This window comes from Canis aureus, chromosome 31, assembly GCF_053574225.1.
Source record: "Canis aureus isolate CA01 chromosome 31, VMU_Caureus_v.1.0, whole genome shotgun sequence".
Classification (NCBI taxonomy): domain Eukaryota; kingdom Metazoa; phylum Chordata; class Mammalia; order Carnivora; family Canidae; genus Canis; species Canis aureus.
Genome location: NC_135641.1, coordinates 25417745 through 25433628, shown reverse-complemented (window position 1 = coordinate 25433628; position 15884 = coordinate 25417745). Strand labels below are relative to the sequence as shown.

General features: G+C 40.0%; 1 protein-coding gene across 10 annotated transcripts in view; it reads right to left on the bottom strand.

Moving 5' to 3' along the window:
• LPP (LIM domain containing preferred translocation partner in lipoma) overlaps positions 1-15884 on the bottom strand; it is a 604338-nt gene that overhangs the window by 333240 nt on the left and 255214 nt on the right. For 8 of the 10 annotated variants that reach the window (XM_077880053.1, XM_077880050.1, XM_077880051.1 and 5 more), the window contains one exon: positions 9346-9471. In XM_077880053.1, the coding sequence (XP_077736179.1) occupies positions 9346-9471 (126 nt within the window). The remainder of the gene's footprint in view (positions 1-9345; positions 9472-15884) is intronic. The other 2 variants (XM_077880056.1, XM_077880058.1) reach the window with 1 other exon arrangement.

Below are 15884 nucleotides of genomic sequence, written 5' to 3'. Positions count from 1 at the left end.
TGCTAGGTTGGCTGATGAGAAAAGGAGCCTAAAATTAATATTACATAGAATATTATGTCATCCAGGATGCTGTTTATAAAAACTGTTTCCTGACTTTGACTGCTTGGGTAAGGATCAATTTAACATAAGTTGGCCATTTGGGAAATAAAACATCACTCTGTGTAGGTTGGGTGGCAGAGAGAGCCAAGAAGATTCCTTATTGCTAAGGAGCTTATTAGCACATCTTGCAGCATCTAGGAAGCAGCATTTTCCACTATTTTCATATAAGTAGTATAATATCAAGAAGAAATTAGGAAGAGGCTAAGGCACTTCACAAATGATTCAGGTAATGGCTTCATGCATATGACTACTAGTACTTCCAGCTTCCTGAAGCACCATATTTCTTAAAAGATAAATAAATATGCTATCTCCTTAGCCCACTTTAAATCTTATATTTTATTTATATCAGCAAATATGTTACTTTAATGGAGCCATTGTTTACCATCAATATAAACAATGAATCCATTTAGAATTAAATGATCTCTTTTTAAAAAAGTCTGAAGTTTACATAGTTCTAAGAATGTTTACGGGGACACATATGTACACAGATACAGAACTTATTTTCATTTTAAAAGCATGAATTAGATTTAGGAAATTACTTAGTTTTGAAATGGCTTCTAACTGGCATTTATTTATGACATTTCAAATATTGGTCAGAAGGTATCAGAAACAATGTGGCAAAGGAAGGAGAAGATGAATCATAGAAACCCAGGCAAAATTCTACATTTTTTTTTTCCTGAAGAAAGGAAATATCTATCAGTTCATCAATTAGGTAACTTTTGTCTCGTATCACTGAATTCAAAAAATTTATCACCTTGATCTTTGTATTATGAAATACTGAGTAATATAATGGTCTTCTCATTTCAGCAATTCTAAAGAGGACACAAAAAACAACTTGATGTTTATTTTTTATACCATCTCAATAATAAGAGAATGGTATTCTATTGAATTATAACCTAAGATAATATCATCTTCTCAACCAAGTACACTACTTCTGCGTGTTAAAAGACAATCCAGGGGATAAAGCTGGAAATTTTAGTTGAATCAACAGCCATCATTAAGCTGTCCTTAATGAAACTCATTTGCCTCGGTTGTGCTTGTTTTGTATTGATGCAAATACATATTCAGTATGGACAAATCAGAAAGTGGCTCTATCTTTGCTTTGCACGAGCTCGATGTCAAATCCAGGTTGGATTCTCTGGCAAATCTCTAGAGTGTGGATATTTACATAATTTCTGAACTTGATGACAATATTTACCCATTTAGTCAGTAAATATGAATTTTTCTGTCTCTTGTGTGCCAGGAAACAAAAGATAATCTTGTCTCAAGGACTTCATAGTCTGGTATTTCTCACAATTGTTTCTTTGCTAGTCAAGCTTAAGGCATTACACATTTTTGTCTCAGTAAGGTATACCCTGGGAGTGCAGCTGTAAGATGTCTTACTTTACATTTAAGTAATGTGTGATTCAGTACAGCAAAACACAATCCAATTCCCTTCTACGGCCTTTAACTTTGTTTGATATGACAGCATAGTTGAGGGGTACGTTTGGGTGAGGGCCCAGGGACCAAAGTAGAGACAAATTCCAAAATTCATAAGTGGCCTTCTCTGCATTTACGAACGAAATCTAGACCTGCTAATTCGATAGAAGTATGTGCCCAATTGGTAACTTGTAGTTCAATAAAACTCCAGGTTAGAGTTTTATAAGGAAATATGTATGCTCATCCTATGAAACACAAATTATGGTTTTATGTTTGTAATTAATGGATTCCCTGAAAGGCAATGCATGACTTCCCTGGTAGTTTTTTCACAGTGTGAAAAGAACCTTAACAATTATACTCTAATGTGAGATTTTGCATGGAGGACAGACCAGTTACTCACCCTGACAAATGGTGATATGTAGGATCAGTTATTAACCACCTCTAACCTTCCGTCTAGAGAGACCATCATTATTTTCATTATATTTTAGTTCGGCTCTGAAGCATATAAGGGAAATGGGTGTCAAAATGGACAAAATGATGACCATATCTTATCTGAGATATGCCTTTTTCTCTTAAAACTCAATATTCTTATGTACTTACCATGGTAAAGTCTAACCATCTTAAGTAAAAAACATAGCTGGACTCGTATTTCATTATTTTCTTTTTAAATTGAAAAAAATGGTGGTGGGGGAGGCAACCATGGGGTTTCAGACCAAGGCTACTCGCAAAATACATATTTAAACAGTGGGAGAGGATTAGGAAACCTAATCCTGACCAGAAAGCTCTTTAAATTTGCTTCCATGTGGACACAGAGTTCATCATTTCCACTAGGATGCTATTGGAAAATGGAGAAAATTAGCAGTCAGCTTTGTGTTTCTTTTTAAACCAAGGTCTGGATTGAGTAATTCAGTGTAATGTAAGCCAATCACCTCTGAGCCAAGGACTCATCGAGGTCTGGTAAGTTGTTTAAAGGGTTACCCCAGGACCATGGCCAAGGCACCACAGATGACCCCCCACCCACCTTGAGCTCTAGCAGGACCTGGCTTCTCCATGGTGCTCACAGGTAGTGGCCTGTTCAGCTCCCTCTCCCATCACTGCTAAGTGCTAACCTAGACCATACAGTAGGAGCACATTCTTACACTGGGGCAGGTAGGTGAAATGGACATTTTTGTGCAAAACTTTTGTAGAGGTGCAATCCAAGGTATATTTTTGGCCTAACTTTCCACTCTGAGAATGTTACATTTTCATGGCACTAAAAACAAAGATTAAAGTTAACTTTATTATTATTTGTCACATATGACACAAACAGAAGCATCACCTTCCAAAAAAAAAAAAAAAAAAAAAGAGAGAGGAGGTATAAATGTTATTGAGATGCAATTATATACAATCTAAAAATTAATTGCCCGTCATCAAACTCATGGCATGCAGGTCTGAGTCAGCTAACTACTCCTCCACCCCCATCTCGTTGTTCTTTAACTGTTGAAGTTTTCCAGCAGGTACAGACTAATCCAAAATAAACCAGATCTTCTAAATGTAGACAGTGAAAATAATAAGATCTATTTTTCTTCTCAAATGGGATTTTCACACATTTTATTTTATTGTATACTCCAGCTCATCTCTTATATGTATGAGGTTTCTAAAGTGTTTTAAGTTTTACCATAGCTCTCAAAGAAAGCTATTAGTAAACAGACAATACAGATATATAGACAGCTCTGATTTTTCTTTTCCCTAGCAAATCACAGCATTGTCCTAAATTTTTCCCAGGATAATAGAGGAAAAGGAAGATAACACTGTCCACACCTATTCCTTTCTCAAACAGCATAAGACCCAGCTCCTATCTCAATTCTCAAGAAGCCAAACGAAGAAGCAGCAAGGCCCCAGTGTGCAGGGATAGCCTGAACCCCACCAGAGTGTCAGTGTGAAAAAGCTTTCATCCCCCAGTGGCCTACATGTTTGGGTTGCATGGAATAATATGAAATATTAAAAATTTAATTACTAATTAATTTCGCCAGCAGCTGCTCATGGCTTTTGCAAGCTAGAACAGGGTGCACAAGAAAACAGAAGATCCATGGCACCACAAGGCTCCACCCTGATTACACTGTCTCCAAGCCCTTGGGCCACATGAATTCCTAATAAAAAGCCTTCCATATAACACGCACACACCTGAAATACTTTCTCAGTTTGCCTCACAGACTATTGCTCTGTGAAAAGATCTTAGTGTAGGAGCCCAGGGACTGCAATTAAAGATGTGTTCACGTGACCAAACAGCATTTATGTTCTCAGTTTCCAAATAGACTAAGAAGTTACAGTAATTTTTAAATGTCTTAAATTAGGAAGAAAAATATGTCATTTAGAGGCTAAACAGCATTCAGGAAGGATGAGCTCAAAATCTTCAAAGATGCAAAGCTTTAAAGCAAGCTCTAGACACAAGCTAAAAATCAAAATGGAAAGAATTGAGTGAACGGGTACTTTGAGCCAACATCTTGTTTCTTGTAGCTCTAGAACAATATTGCATCTCTGCAAAAGGGAAGTAATTGTAGCTACCATGCTGATTTTAGAAATAAAGGAAAGGAAGCTCAGCCAGGTGATATGATACTTCACACAAATGAAGTTCTTCCTAGAGATGTATCCAGATGGAATTGAGAAGACAGTAGTCTTCTGGCAAATTTGGAGCCTAAACTATCAAACTATGTCCAACCCTAACCTTATGCCCAAAATCTCTAATAGATTTTCATACTAGCATAAATGAGGACAGTGAAATCCCATTTGATCAATTTAAAAGCAACTTGATTCAAAAGTTACTAAAGCCCCAGTTATCATGAACTATGAATATAAAATATCTTGAAAATTCTTCCAGGAGATCCTAGGGACCAGCTCCAACACTACCAAATTCCTTGTGGGAAAAAGATAGCTTTTTTTTTTTTTAAGATTTTTATTTATTTATTCATGACAGACAGACAGACACACACACACACAGAGGCAGAGACACGGGCAGAGGGAGAAGCAGGCTCCATGCAGGCAACCTGACGTGGGACTCGATCCCAGGTCTCCAGGATCACACCCCAGACCAAAGGCGATGCTAAACCGCTGGGCCGCTGGGGCTGCCAGGAAAAAGATAGCTTTATACTAGGAATGAGAAAACCAGCACTCTAGCTCTGACTCTGCCAAGAAAAGCGAAGATGAAAGTTCATGATTTATCCTTTGTCATCTAAGAAATTGACAGAATTGCAATTGATCCCCTGCATAGCTGCACTTCTTCCAAGAAATGAAATGGGTGAGGTCTATGGGTGAAGTCTAGATATATACTAATTCACAGATGCTATATATGGTCATAAATTTTCTGTTTACCTTTGAAGTATGCTTTTTATCTACTCCTTTGTTATGTTTCCAAGACATAATTTTAGGGAAAGTATCACAAAAGAGAGACACTGTGGAATAAACTAATTGAGATGCTAAAAAGAACCAAATTGTCCCTTGGTTGTTGTTATCATCCACTGAGAACCATTATACCATGGTTCAGGAAAAATAGAATCATTCATCTTGCTTCTAACGGAGCCCCATTGAACAATATTCTTTCCCTCTCTGGGGAAAAACTTTCCTTCTGTAAAGTAAGTGTTTGGCTACCTGACCTCAAAAGCTCACTTAAGCTCAGAATCTCTGTGATGCATACTGGGTCTGTGATTGACCCCATAACCACCTCTGACCTTCTTACATCTGTTCTTCTAAAACCATTTCCTAATACACACATTTTAAAATGACTAGAAATTTTAGTTTCAAACACTAAGATGGATTAATTGCATTAACTCTGTGCAGTGTCACAAATGTGTATTTTTATATTATAAAACTTATTTAAAACATTATCCCCAATCCCACTATAGTCAGATAGTCAGATGCAGTATTGTGACAAGCCCCACCTCCCGGCCACTACCCCCTAGTCACTACCCCGGGCCACTACCACCACTGCCCATTCCTCCTTTTACTATGAGTTCTTGGGCATCAAAAGGGCTACCTAGGAATTAAGTATGTATGATTTCTTCATCTGCCATTCTCCTTTGTATTTCACATATCCTATATGTCACAAAGGACATAATGCATTCTTCAAACAAGGCATTCACTTTCAGCATCCCTTGACATCCCTCATTCTTGTTTTCCTGGTACTCTGAATCCTACAGCCTTCCCATGACATATGCAGCCAAGTAAACTCCAATGCTACTTGGTCTATGAAGTCCGCCCCACTAGGGAAGTGTCCCTAGAAGGTATAAAGTATAATGCTGAAATTCCTATTTTTGATTTTTCAACAATTTCAACACCTGATGAGTCACATGATAATGTCAAGTAGCACACAGAAGTGCTTCAGTGTCCATTTGCATTGCTTGAGTGCTTGTCTCTTCTCTAAGACTAAGAATTACTCTAGAGCAAGGACATGTTGATACTGATCTTGATATTTCCAATACCTAATCCACAGTGTGACCTCAATAAATGTTAGGTGAGTGAATGGATATGTGGAATTAAGCCAAATTTCCCAAATTAAAAACTAGATAAATAAGCACACAGATTTAAAGTTAGGAAATCTGAGAGCGTGAAATATTTCTTTGGGAAAAGGAGGAAAATGCCCCATAAAATATATTTTCAAGGGCTCATTTTTTAAAAAGTTATTTGAATAGAGCGCCTTTGGACCTCTCATTCTGCAAATATTCCACACAAATCATCATTTTCCCTTAGATCCATGAGTCAAAGCAGCCTTACAAAGGTGATTCAGAATTGGGCTTGGGTAAGCATACAACACATGCTTAAATAATGAGAAATCATAGACCTGCTCGCTTACTTTAAGTATTCAGGTGACTCAACAGATTTTGCAATTTGCTTTGGATCAAAAATGGAAACATCAAAGTTGGGCATTAACAGTCTGCATTTCTAGGACTTTCCAAGTACCTTTTAATTACAACACAACACAGTCTCCTGCAGACATCATCTTCTCTTGGCACATTTTTTTTTAATATTTTAAGTGTGTGATTATTGTTCTCACAGCATATAATTATGTTAACCAATAAATACTAACACATCTAATTCAGTTCCACCAGAGTGAAGGTAATTCAGAGGAATGAGATATACCTCCCAATTAACTCTTGCTTTCCGAAATCAGAATAATAAAAAAATAGGAAGGATTACTCTTTAACTTCTGAATGGAATAGGCATATTGAAAGTAGATTTTCTCCTAATCCTCAACTTCTTTTTAAGGGTTACTATTATTAAAGCTTTTTTAACCTTCTAAAAGTTTTATTTTTCATGAAAAGGCCATATTTAAAGGATACTGTTACTCATATGACTGATTTCATAGTTTTGCCATTGGTTAAAAAAAAAAAAAGGCATAAAAAAAAGAATAACAACAACAAAAATCCTGGCATCCTCGATGTTGTTCTAGAACTTAAAACCAAACATAAAAATGTCAAGGTCCACCTGGGCCCACACTGTAGTCCTATGTCCTGAGACCCATCTGCCATATATTAAGTTTTCCTCATCCACACACTATGCATACCCTCCTCTGTATCTTACTCAAGTGAGAACACATGTGGAACTACTCTACAATCAGTAAAGTGTTGTCCAGACATCAGTGATTATGAGTTTGTGTGCACAGTAAGATAGCTCAAACAAAAATGGAGCTGCTGAATAACCCATTAAAATACAGTGATTTATGGGAGGCATGCACAGACACAGCCTTAAAGAATGAAAGCTATATTAAGCAAAAACCTCTAAGCAGAACCATTATATATTGCAAGTATAAGAATTTAAGGGATTCAAAAACAAAGACTAAAGAAAAGTCCTATTACAAAAAGGGGGTGGGTTCAGTGTGGTGGGGTATAGAAGTATTTGAGCATAGGACAGGTGAGTCCAGCTGTAAAGTCAGTGGTCTCGCCATGAGACACTGGGCTTGAGGTATTAGTTAGGTACAATTGGAAAAATGTTTAACATCAAATAATGGCCAGGAGCCATGTAATAAGCAAGGCTTGTTGAAGAATCATTCTCAGACTTGAGTGCATCTTCCTGTATCTTTCCAGACTTGGTCTTGTTTCTATGTTCCTGTTTTTGTTTTCTTCTTGAATGAATTTTAATTTTCCCTTTCTTGAGAACCTTCAACTATTGTCTTTATAAAAGGCAGGCAGAGTGTTAATCTGGCATTCACACATGTCCACAGGTTCTCAGTAGGCAACCTTGTGGTCCTAGAGCCCACTTTGAGCCTTCAATGACCTCATCCATGGCCACCCAGATGCTTGCAGCTCCCTGAATGTACCCTGGACCTTCCTGGCTTACAGTTCAGATGGTTTTCCCCTCTGGTCCCCAACACTGCAATGCCACCCCCACCCCTCCAGCTGAACATGCACGGTCTTTGATAAACCTTCTCAGGGCCTGCCACTTTCACGGGCTCCTACCAGATCTGCCATAGGTTAACTTCTAAAATCATGGGCTCTTGGAAGATGGTAGTGTGGTTCTCTTTTTCTCTCTTTCAACTGCTCACCTATGTTCTCCCAACAGTTCCCCCAAAAGATCATAGCGTCTGCTGCCTATCTGCTGCTCAGTGCATGTTTACAGAACTTAAGTGCATTTTCACTTTTGTTACTGGCAGGCCTGCTAAAGCCAAGACAGCTGAGGAACAACCAAGCTCTAGTGTTTTGCCTTGTGCCCCTACATGGCTGATGGCCCCATTATCTGTCTAGAAAAGGTAATGGGAATATGTCTAATGAGGAAAGCACTGCCCCTGTATGTGTGAAAATGAGTGACAACGGAGAGGCAGGACTGGTTTTTAGTTTGTGAAGGAGACCACCGTGAATAGCGGAGCTGCTGCTCAAGAACCAGAGCGAGCCTCAGCACACCGGATGCACTGCCACATAGTCAAGCAAACAGCACAGGAGTCAAACAACTGTGATGGCAGTGCCAATCCCATGTCTGCACCTAGAGTTCTGCTGGCTGTCTTCTGAGGACTCAGAAGCCCTGAAAGAGATTTGTCATCACCTTCTTGAGACCCAAGAGAGGCACAATGATGGACAGCAGTGAAAGATCAGCTTCCGCAGTATAGACAATAAAGTAAGCGGCAGAGAAATAGCCAAGCCCCAAAGTAAGCAGAAGAATGCGCAGAAGAGCTAATAGCAGGTCTCCGTTTGCAGATACTAATTGCTATCACTAACTCTGGCAAGATGGAGGAGAAATCTATTATTTCCAAAGTGTTGATGCCAGTATAAGCTGTTCACAACCTCTGGAAAGAAAAATAAAAGAAGTGGTCATGCTCCTCAATGTAGAAACCATACCCTGAGGCATCTGAGACAGGAAAAGAGCTCCAAAGAAAATGGACATGAACATGTCCCTCAAACCATTATTCACACAAACAACCAAAAAATGGAAGCTACCTCAATACCCGACCTAAAGGATTTCTTTACAGAAGACGTAGCCTCCTCACCTTAACCTGAACATAGCCATGCTCAATTGTATTTGTGAAGACTATACCAGCAAATAACAAAATAACCCTCACAGGGAAAGCCAGGAAAAGTACAGGGCAATAAAATAAGAAAAGGTTTAATTTTCACAACATTTTTATATAACATTCTTGGGTTCTTTGAAAAAAAAAAAAAACACTAGTAAATTCAATTGAACACGTTTCTGGCAACTAACATACATTGATATTAAAAAAAAAAAAAGAAGAAGAAGAAGAACGTATAACATTGAGTCTGAGAAGATCAAAAAGAACAGAAGGGTAACCAGACTTAGCCTGTTGTCTCAGGTCACCGTGGAGGCCCTGTGCCTAGCAGTGTGGGGACATTTACAGGAGGCTCTTACCTGTGGGGGCCGAGGCTTGTAGGGGGAGCTGCACTCAAGGTCTGCTAAGATGCTGGTCAGTGAGTCTATCTCAGCATCCAGGCTAGAACGTCTCTCTTCGAGGGTCTTGCCTCCAGGGTTTCCCTGCTAGGAGCAATGGAGACATGTTATTCCAAAAAGAAAAAAAAAAATCTCCAGTTTCTAGTGATACCAGTCTGCGTGCAAATCTCTCAAGTGACAGTGTGGCTTTGTCCAAGCTTTCCTGCACTTCGTTTATTTTAGCTTTTACAAAATCTGGAGTAGAATAATCCTGTTTTGACAAATAAGAAAACTGAAAGATATGAAGTGATTTGCCTAAAATCACACACATTAGAGGCTGTTTTTTTTTTTTTTTTTTTATGAGTATACAAAGTAAAAGGAAATAAATGTTTCCACCCCTGTGCTTAAGGAGCAGATCCAACTGGGGAGATATTACAAGGGCTTTGCGTGCAGAAACCATCACACAGAATGACAGCATTTGAGTTGGAGCTGGAAGGGGCATGGGCAGGAGATTGATGGTCTAGGAAGAGGAAGCAGCAGGTTAAGTGTGGGTATTAGATGTGTCTGTGAGAGAGACGCACTGCATCCCAAGCAATACACCTTCAAAGTGCACCAGAATGCATCTGCTCAGAGTTCTGGCCAAGGAGCTGCAGAGAAAGCCTGTGGCTGTGGTCACTGATTATGAAGCTAGAGATCTCCAGATTTCACATGCATATGCCAATACCCCATGTTATCACAAGCACCAACTTCCACCTATACTCGGAAGCAGAGAGGGTGAGTAAAGGGCAAGACACTGTCACAAGGGCATTCCCAGGAATCGTGAGCAGGCTTGGGGAAAACAAGCAAACAGTTTGCCTAGAGCTTAAGGCCAGAACACAAAAAGTGAGATGGTCCTAAGATTTGGAAGCAGGGTGAGTTAAAATAGTCTTTTAAGGTGACAAAGTAATACTGATCGTGGACTGTATTGAGAGTGTCTCTTATGATTCCAACAAGAAATCAAAGTGTATCTATCTATAGCGAGACCCAATCAAAATGAAAGGGAAACTAATATAATCTAATCAACTCTGTTGAACTGTCTAAGGCCATTAAATATCAGGATAGTGTGTGAAGGTGTTTAGAAAAAGCATTAGCCAAGAAACCAGAATATCCTCAGCAACGACAAAAACAGGGTCCCTTGACAAGCTAGCATAAAATCTTCTAATTCTCGAAGTAAATGTATCTGGTTAGTGAGTATGATTCATCGGGTAAGGATAGTATAACAGTATTGCCTATTAATACCACTAGTTCTTTTTCCTCTAGTAGCTTGCTCACCAACCCACCATTCCTGAGTCCTGGAACTTAAATTTAAGTCTCTGCAGAAAACAGATCTAATAGGATCCGGTGTGTCTCTCAGTCTCTTGTGAATTTAGTCTATGTTGAGTTCATCCGTCTGGACCTGACCTGTCCCAGGCACAATGATAACATCAGCATCTATGAAGTCATGGCCCAGCCCCATAGAGCCAGACCCAGACCATTGTCTCCCCAGAGGCAGTGGCATGCTTACTTGTGAACCCTGTTTGAATATGAGTATCATTGATCCCATCCTATCTAAAGCAGCCTCCTTGCCATTTTCTGATTCTGAATGTATTTCCATGACCCTTGTATGGCACTCTGACCCTTCACATCGTTTTGTGTATTTTCTCATCTCTATCATTGTCTAACCTTACCTTTTATATGCATTTGGCTGTCTATTGTCTGTCTACCCAGGAAAACAAGTGCTTCACGATGACAGGACTTTGTCTATTTTGCTCCTTGCTATTTACCCAAAGTCTTGCTCAGTCCCTGATCCATGGAAGTGTTCAATAAATTCTTTAAGTAAATGAATGAGTAAGACAGACTCGCCCATAGGTCCAGCCAGCAACCTTTTTTATATCCGCATCTTTCGGGTGAACACATCTAGAGATACAACAGGAGCACTGGATGTTCCAGTACCTAGAAAATAGAATAGGTTCAAGAAAGGGACTCACTGTCCCAGGGTGCATGTCTGTGCACACCTGCATGTGCCTATAAAGTCCATGCTGTATGGCCCAGATTTGTAGGTTGCCTTTGAGAAAACTGAGAGATTCTCCTCTGCTCTCTTGCCATAGCCAAAAACAGAAAGCAATATAATAGCCGGTGGGCTGTATTTTCTCAGAGTCTGAATTTCCAATGCGGTTGAGTTCTACACAGCCCATAGTCTCTATCCTAGGAAGATATGTTTTCAGAGTGCTAATCCCTCTACCAGAGGTGATCTCACCTTTATTGCCTGGAGCAGTAATAACTATAAAATATGGTGGCATTATAAAGAATAAAATCCTTTTAACGTTTAACATTCATGTGAACATTCTGGGGGATGGATCCCGGTACAACATGGAAAGATGGGACATTGGTGTTTGGGAAGGCATCTGAGAACTACATGAATATAAGTCTCCTACATGTATTTCCATATTGTTGCAGACAGCATAATATATTGGTAAGAGTGGGGGATTGGTTAAAATCCTCTCTGGGGGGCAGCCCCAGTGGTGCAGTGGTTTAGCACTGCTTGCAGCCAGGGGTGTGATCCTGGGGACCCTGGATCGAGTCCCACGTCGGGCTCCCAGCATGGAGCCCGCTTCTCCCTCTGCCTGTGTCTCTGCCTCTCTCTCTCTCTCTCTCTCTCTCTCTCTCTCTCTCTCTCTGTGTGTGTTTGTGTGTCTCATTTAATAAATAAAAAATCTTAAAAAAAAAATTCCTCTCTGGGCCATAGTGTCCTCCCCCTCACCTGCCCTACCTAAGCCAGAGGGATGTTATGAGATTCAGATAAGGAAATGGATGGGAAAATACTGTGTAAATTGTAAAGTGCCATAATTATGATCATTTTCTTAAATAGCATTAATTATAGTAACCAGTAACTATAAATTGATATGAATAATATAGCTATTGTTAATTATTCTTCTTCTTAAAGGGAGCATCATTCATTAAGTGTCCCCTTGGGGTATCAGTAAAGAGATAGAATTTAATCAGGTCTTCAACATCTATACTGGAGTAGAAAGTACATCAACTGCCCATGCTCTAGGTACTGGGATATCTAACCACAGAGACTCAAAAGTCACAGAATTATCCTGAACTATACAATAAAACAAGTAATTACAGTGCTTAACCAGCCTACATGTAAGGCTTCGGTTGGTATCCGGCCTCCTCCTCTCTTCCCTCCAAGTTGGGACTACTCCCCATCTTTAGTTTCCAGCCCAATGCTGGAGGATTATGCATCAGTACCCCCAGCACCTTGCTGCCCTGACTGACCTCTGCTGCCATATTTCAGCCCCCATTACAGATGAGAACAAGTCTCTTCCTCACTGCTGCATCTCTATTTTATGCCTCAGTTCAGATCATGGAAGTCCTGACACATCTAACCCCAGGGCTCCTCTTGGTCCTCTCTTGTAGGGAGAACCTAGAGATGCAGGCACCATCTGGCTACACTCAACGCTTTATACTCGACTTATAACCAACTCACAGAATGGTACTCACTGAGCAACATATCTTCCTAACTTCCTATCACTGCAGCCTTACCATCACCTATGCAGGGAACAGTAACACTGAGTGAGATTCTCCTGGCACTTTGCTTAAAATGCTTTTTCTAGATTCTACACGACCTCCTGTAAAGCGGTCACTGTAATACTAACAATTCTCATGCTTTTCCATCACAACTAGAGAGATTCCCATGTCTTAGCCCAGTTTCTGCCAGAAAATGAGGCCTGAGACAAAATCGGGGGTGTCAATTATTTGGGGAATGACTCTCAGAAAACAGGACTGGGGGCTGGAAGATTTAAGCAGAGGAGGAGGGAAGGTCAAATCAAAGATGTGTTCCTGAGCTGGCCAGTGTGGTGCGCGACTAGGACTCCCCGCTCCTGGGGTGGGGGTGGGGTGAGGGGTTCTGAGGAGCCCCGTGAAGCATGCCTTGGGTCTCCCCACCTAAGGCCTGTGGGTTATAAACTGCACCGTACTCATCTCAAGACATAGGATGGTGGCCGAAAATCTTCAGGACAGAAAGTGAGAAACAAGTACTGCAGTGGAGGCAAGGTGCTGCTAGGTCACGCCCAAGCAGAGGTGGTCAATGGGGCCGTAGCTGGTATGTGCCGGTGAGAAGAGAGGCTGGATACCAATGGTGTCAGTGACTGTGTCCTTTCACTAAGAGCTATAAAACCCCCGTGAGTAAGCCATCTATAAGATACTATTTTCTATGTTTATTTCCATTCATTCAATAAAAATGCATGTGACAAAAGCTCACCAAACCACAATTGGTGCTTATTATAACTTGGAAAATCATACTTCTTAGCGCCACTAGCAGAATTATAGGGTGATGGCTTCCCCACTGCAAATATGTAAGAACAGATTTTAAAGCAGACTCCAGGAGTACCTGGGTGGCTAAGTGGCAAAGCATCTCCCTTTGGCTCAAGTCATGATCCCGGGGTCCTGGGATCAAGGCTCCTGGGGAACCTCTGTCTCTCTCTCCAATGAATAAAAACAAACAAACAAAACAACAACAACAAAACCCCACACATATAAAGCAGAGTCCAGAGCCAAAGTGTATAGCATGTAAGGAAGGCTATTTCCAAGAGTCCAACTTTAAATGGGTTTTGGTCCATAAACCACTTATCCACTAACTATAGGTGATAGACAAGGAGTCATAAACAGTATTGAGTTAGGAAAGGGTATTCACTTGTATTTATTCATTCTCTATATCCAAATGTCTGTATTAAAAAAATTAAACTCACAGGAAAGTTGAATTGGTAGTAAAATTAACTCCACCCACACATCTTTCCCCTAGATTGATCAGTAGCCAGTACTTTGCCATACTTACTTGCTCTCACACACTCTCTCGTAACAAATACATTTATTTATTCCATTTGTTCTCATAGTTAAACCATTTGAAAGAAGTTGCAGAAACTTCCCTTCTATATACTTCAGCTCACATCTCCTAAGAACTTATACCATGATCACGCCAGGAACTGTAACACTGGTGTGGAACTTTTTTTTTTTTTTTTTTTTTTTTTAAAGCAGGCATCACACTGAGTCCAACACAGGGCTTGAACCTAGCAACTCTGAGGTCAAGACCTGAGCTAAGATCAAGAGTCAGATGCTCAACCAACTGAGCCACTCAGGTGCCCCAGGGTGTGGAACTTGCTATTGTGCACGCATGCGCACATTCACCAGCAATCACAGGAATGTCCTTTTATTTATTGTTGTTATTTTCTATCTGGAATCCAATCAAAGATCACACATTGAGAAGACAGGTCTTTTAGGCTTTCCCCACCCTGCCCGCCACCTATTTTTGTCTTTCATGAAACTGACTTGAAGAATTCAGGCCAGGTGTCTTATAAAAAGTTCAACAATCTTGCTTTGTCTGATGATTAGACTTGGATAAAAACAAGTTGGGCAAGAATATTATGTGCACGATGCTGTGTCTTTCCCACTGCATCACATCAAAAAGCTCAGGAAGGCAGTTTGGTTCGGTTTATTGGTATCAAATTTGATGACTTGATTAATGTGGTGTCCACCAGATTTCTTCATTGTAAAGGTTGCTCTCTTCCCTTTTAAATCAATAAATTATCTGTGAGGTGACACTTTAAAACTGTGGTGTTATTCTGCTCATCAAGAACCTTTCCCCCAAAGGCCTTAGCATCCAGAGATGGTCCTCGCCTGAATTGATGATTGCATTGGTGGCTGCAAAATGAGGACAGTGTTCATTATTAATGAATGGAAATAAGTGCATTCTGCTTAGCATTTTAACAAGTTACTTGTTAAGTATAAGTATTCATTTCCGTTTTGAGGTAGGGGAGCAGAACAAACTGCAATGTCTTCTGCTATGAAAAAACATCAGGAACCGCCTGATCAAATCAACATTATTAAAAAGAGAGTTCATATTCAGGCTGTTAAGAGAAACTTAACAAAAGGATCAAAAGGGGAATGGTCTAGTTAATTAAGAACCATTGTCTGCCCTAGGAAGTTTACTTCCTAGAATTAGAGCCAATGCCCAGTTTCACACTCAAACTATGCACAGGCCTGACCTCATCCTCAGCAATGTCCAGAATCTCTAAGGCAGCCAAGCAATCACAATTACACAACACCAGACGGGGGATTTGGAGAGTCAAGATTTTTATGTGACTGCTCAAAAGCACACCTGAAAACGAAATCAAATCATCAGAGAGAAAAGCTGATGTTAGATGTACTAAATCTATGATATTTGAACCATACTTCCCAAAGCTCAGGGAACTTGAGCAGGCCCTGTGTGTAACACCAAGGCCCTGTGTGTAATCTCAACAGGACCCAAGCTTGGGCTGCCTTCTGTGATTCACTAGAAAAAAAAAAAAACAAACAAAACAAAACAAAAAAAAAAAAAACCATTTCCCAGATAGCTTAGAAATATAAAACTATCTCATCTCAGGGAGCCCTATAAGGCTAGGAATACAAAACAGTGCATTCTTTCACACGCAATTTTGATTTTCCTTTCAATGGAATTAAAT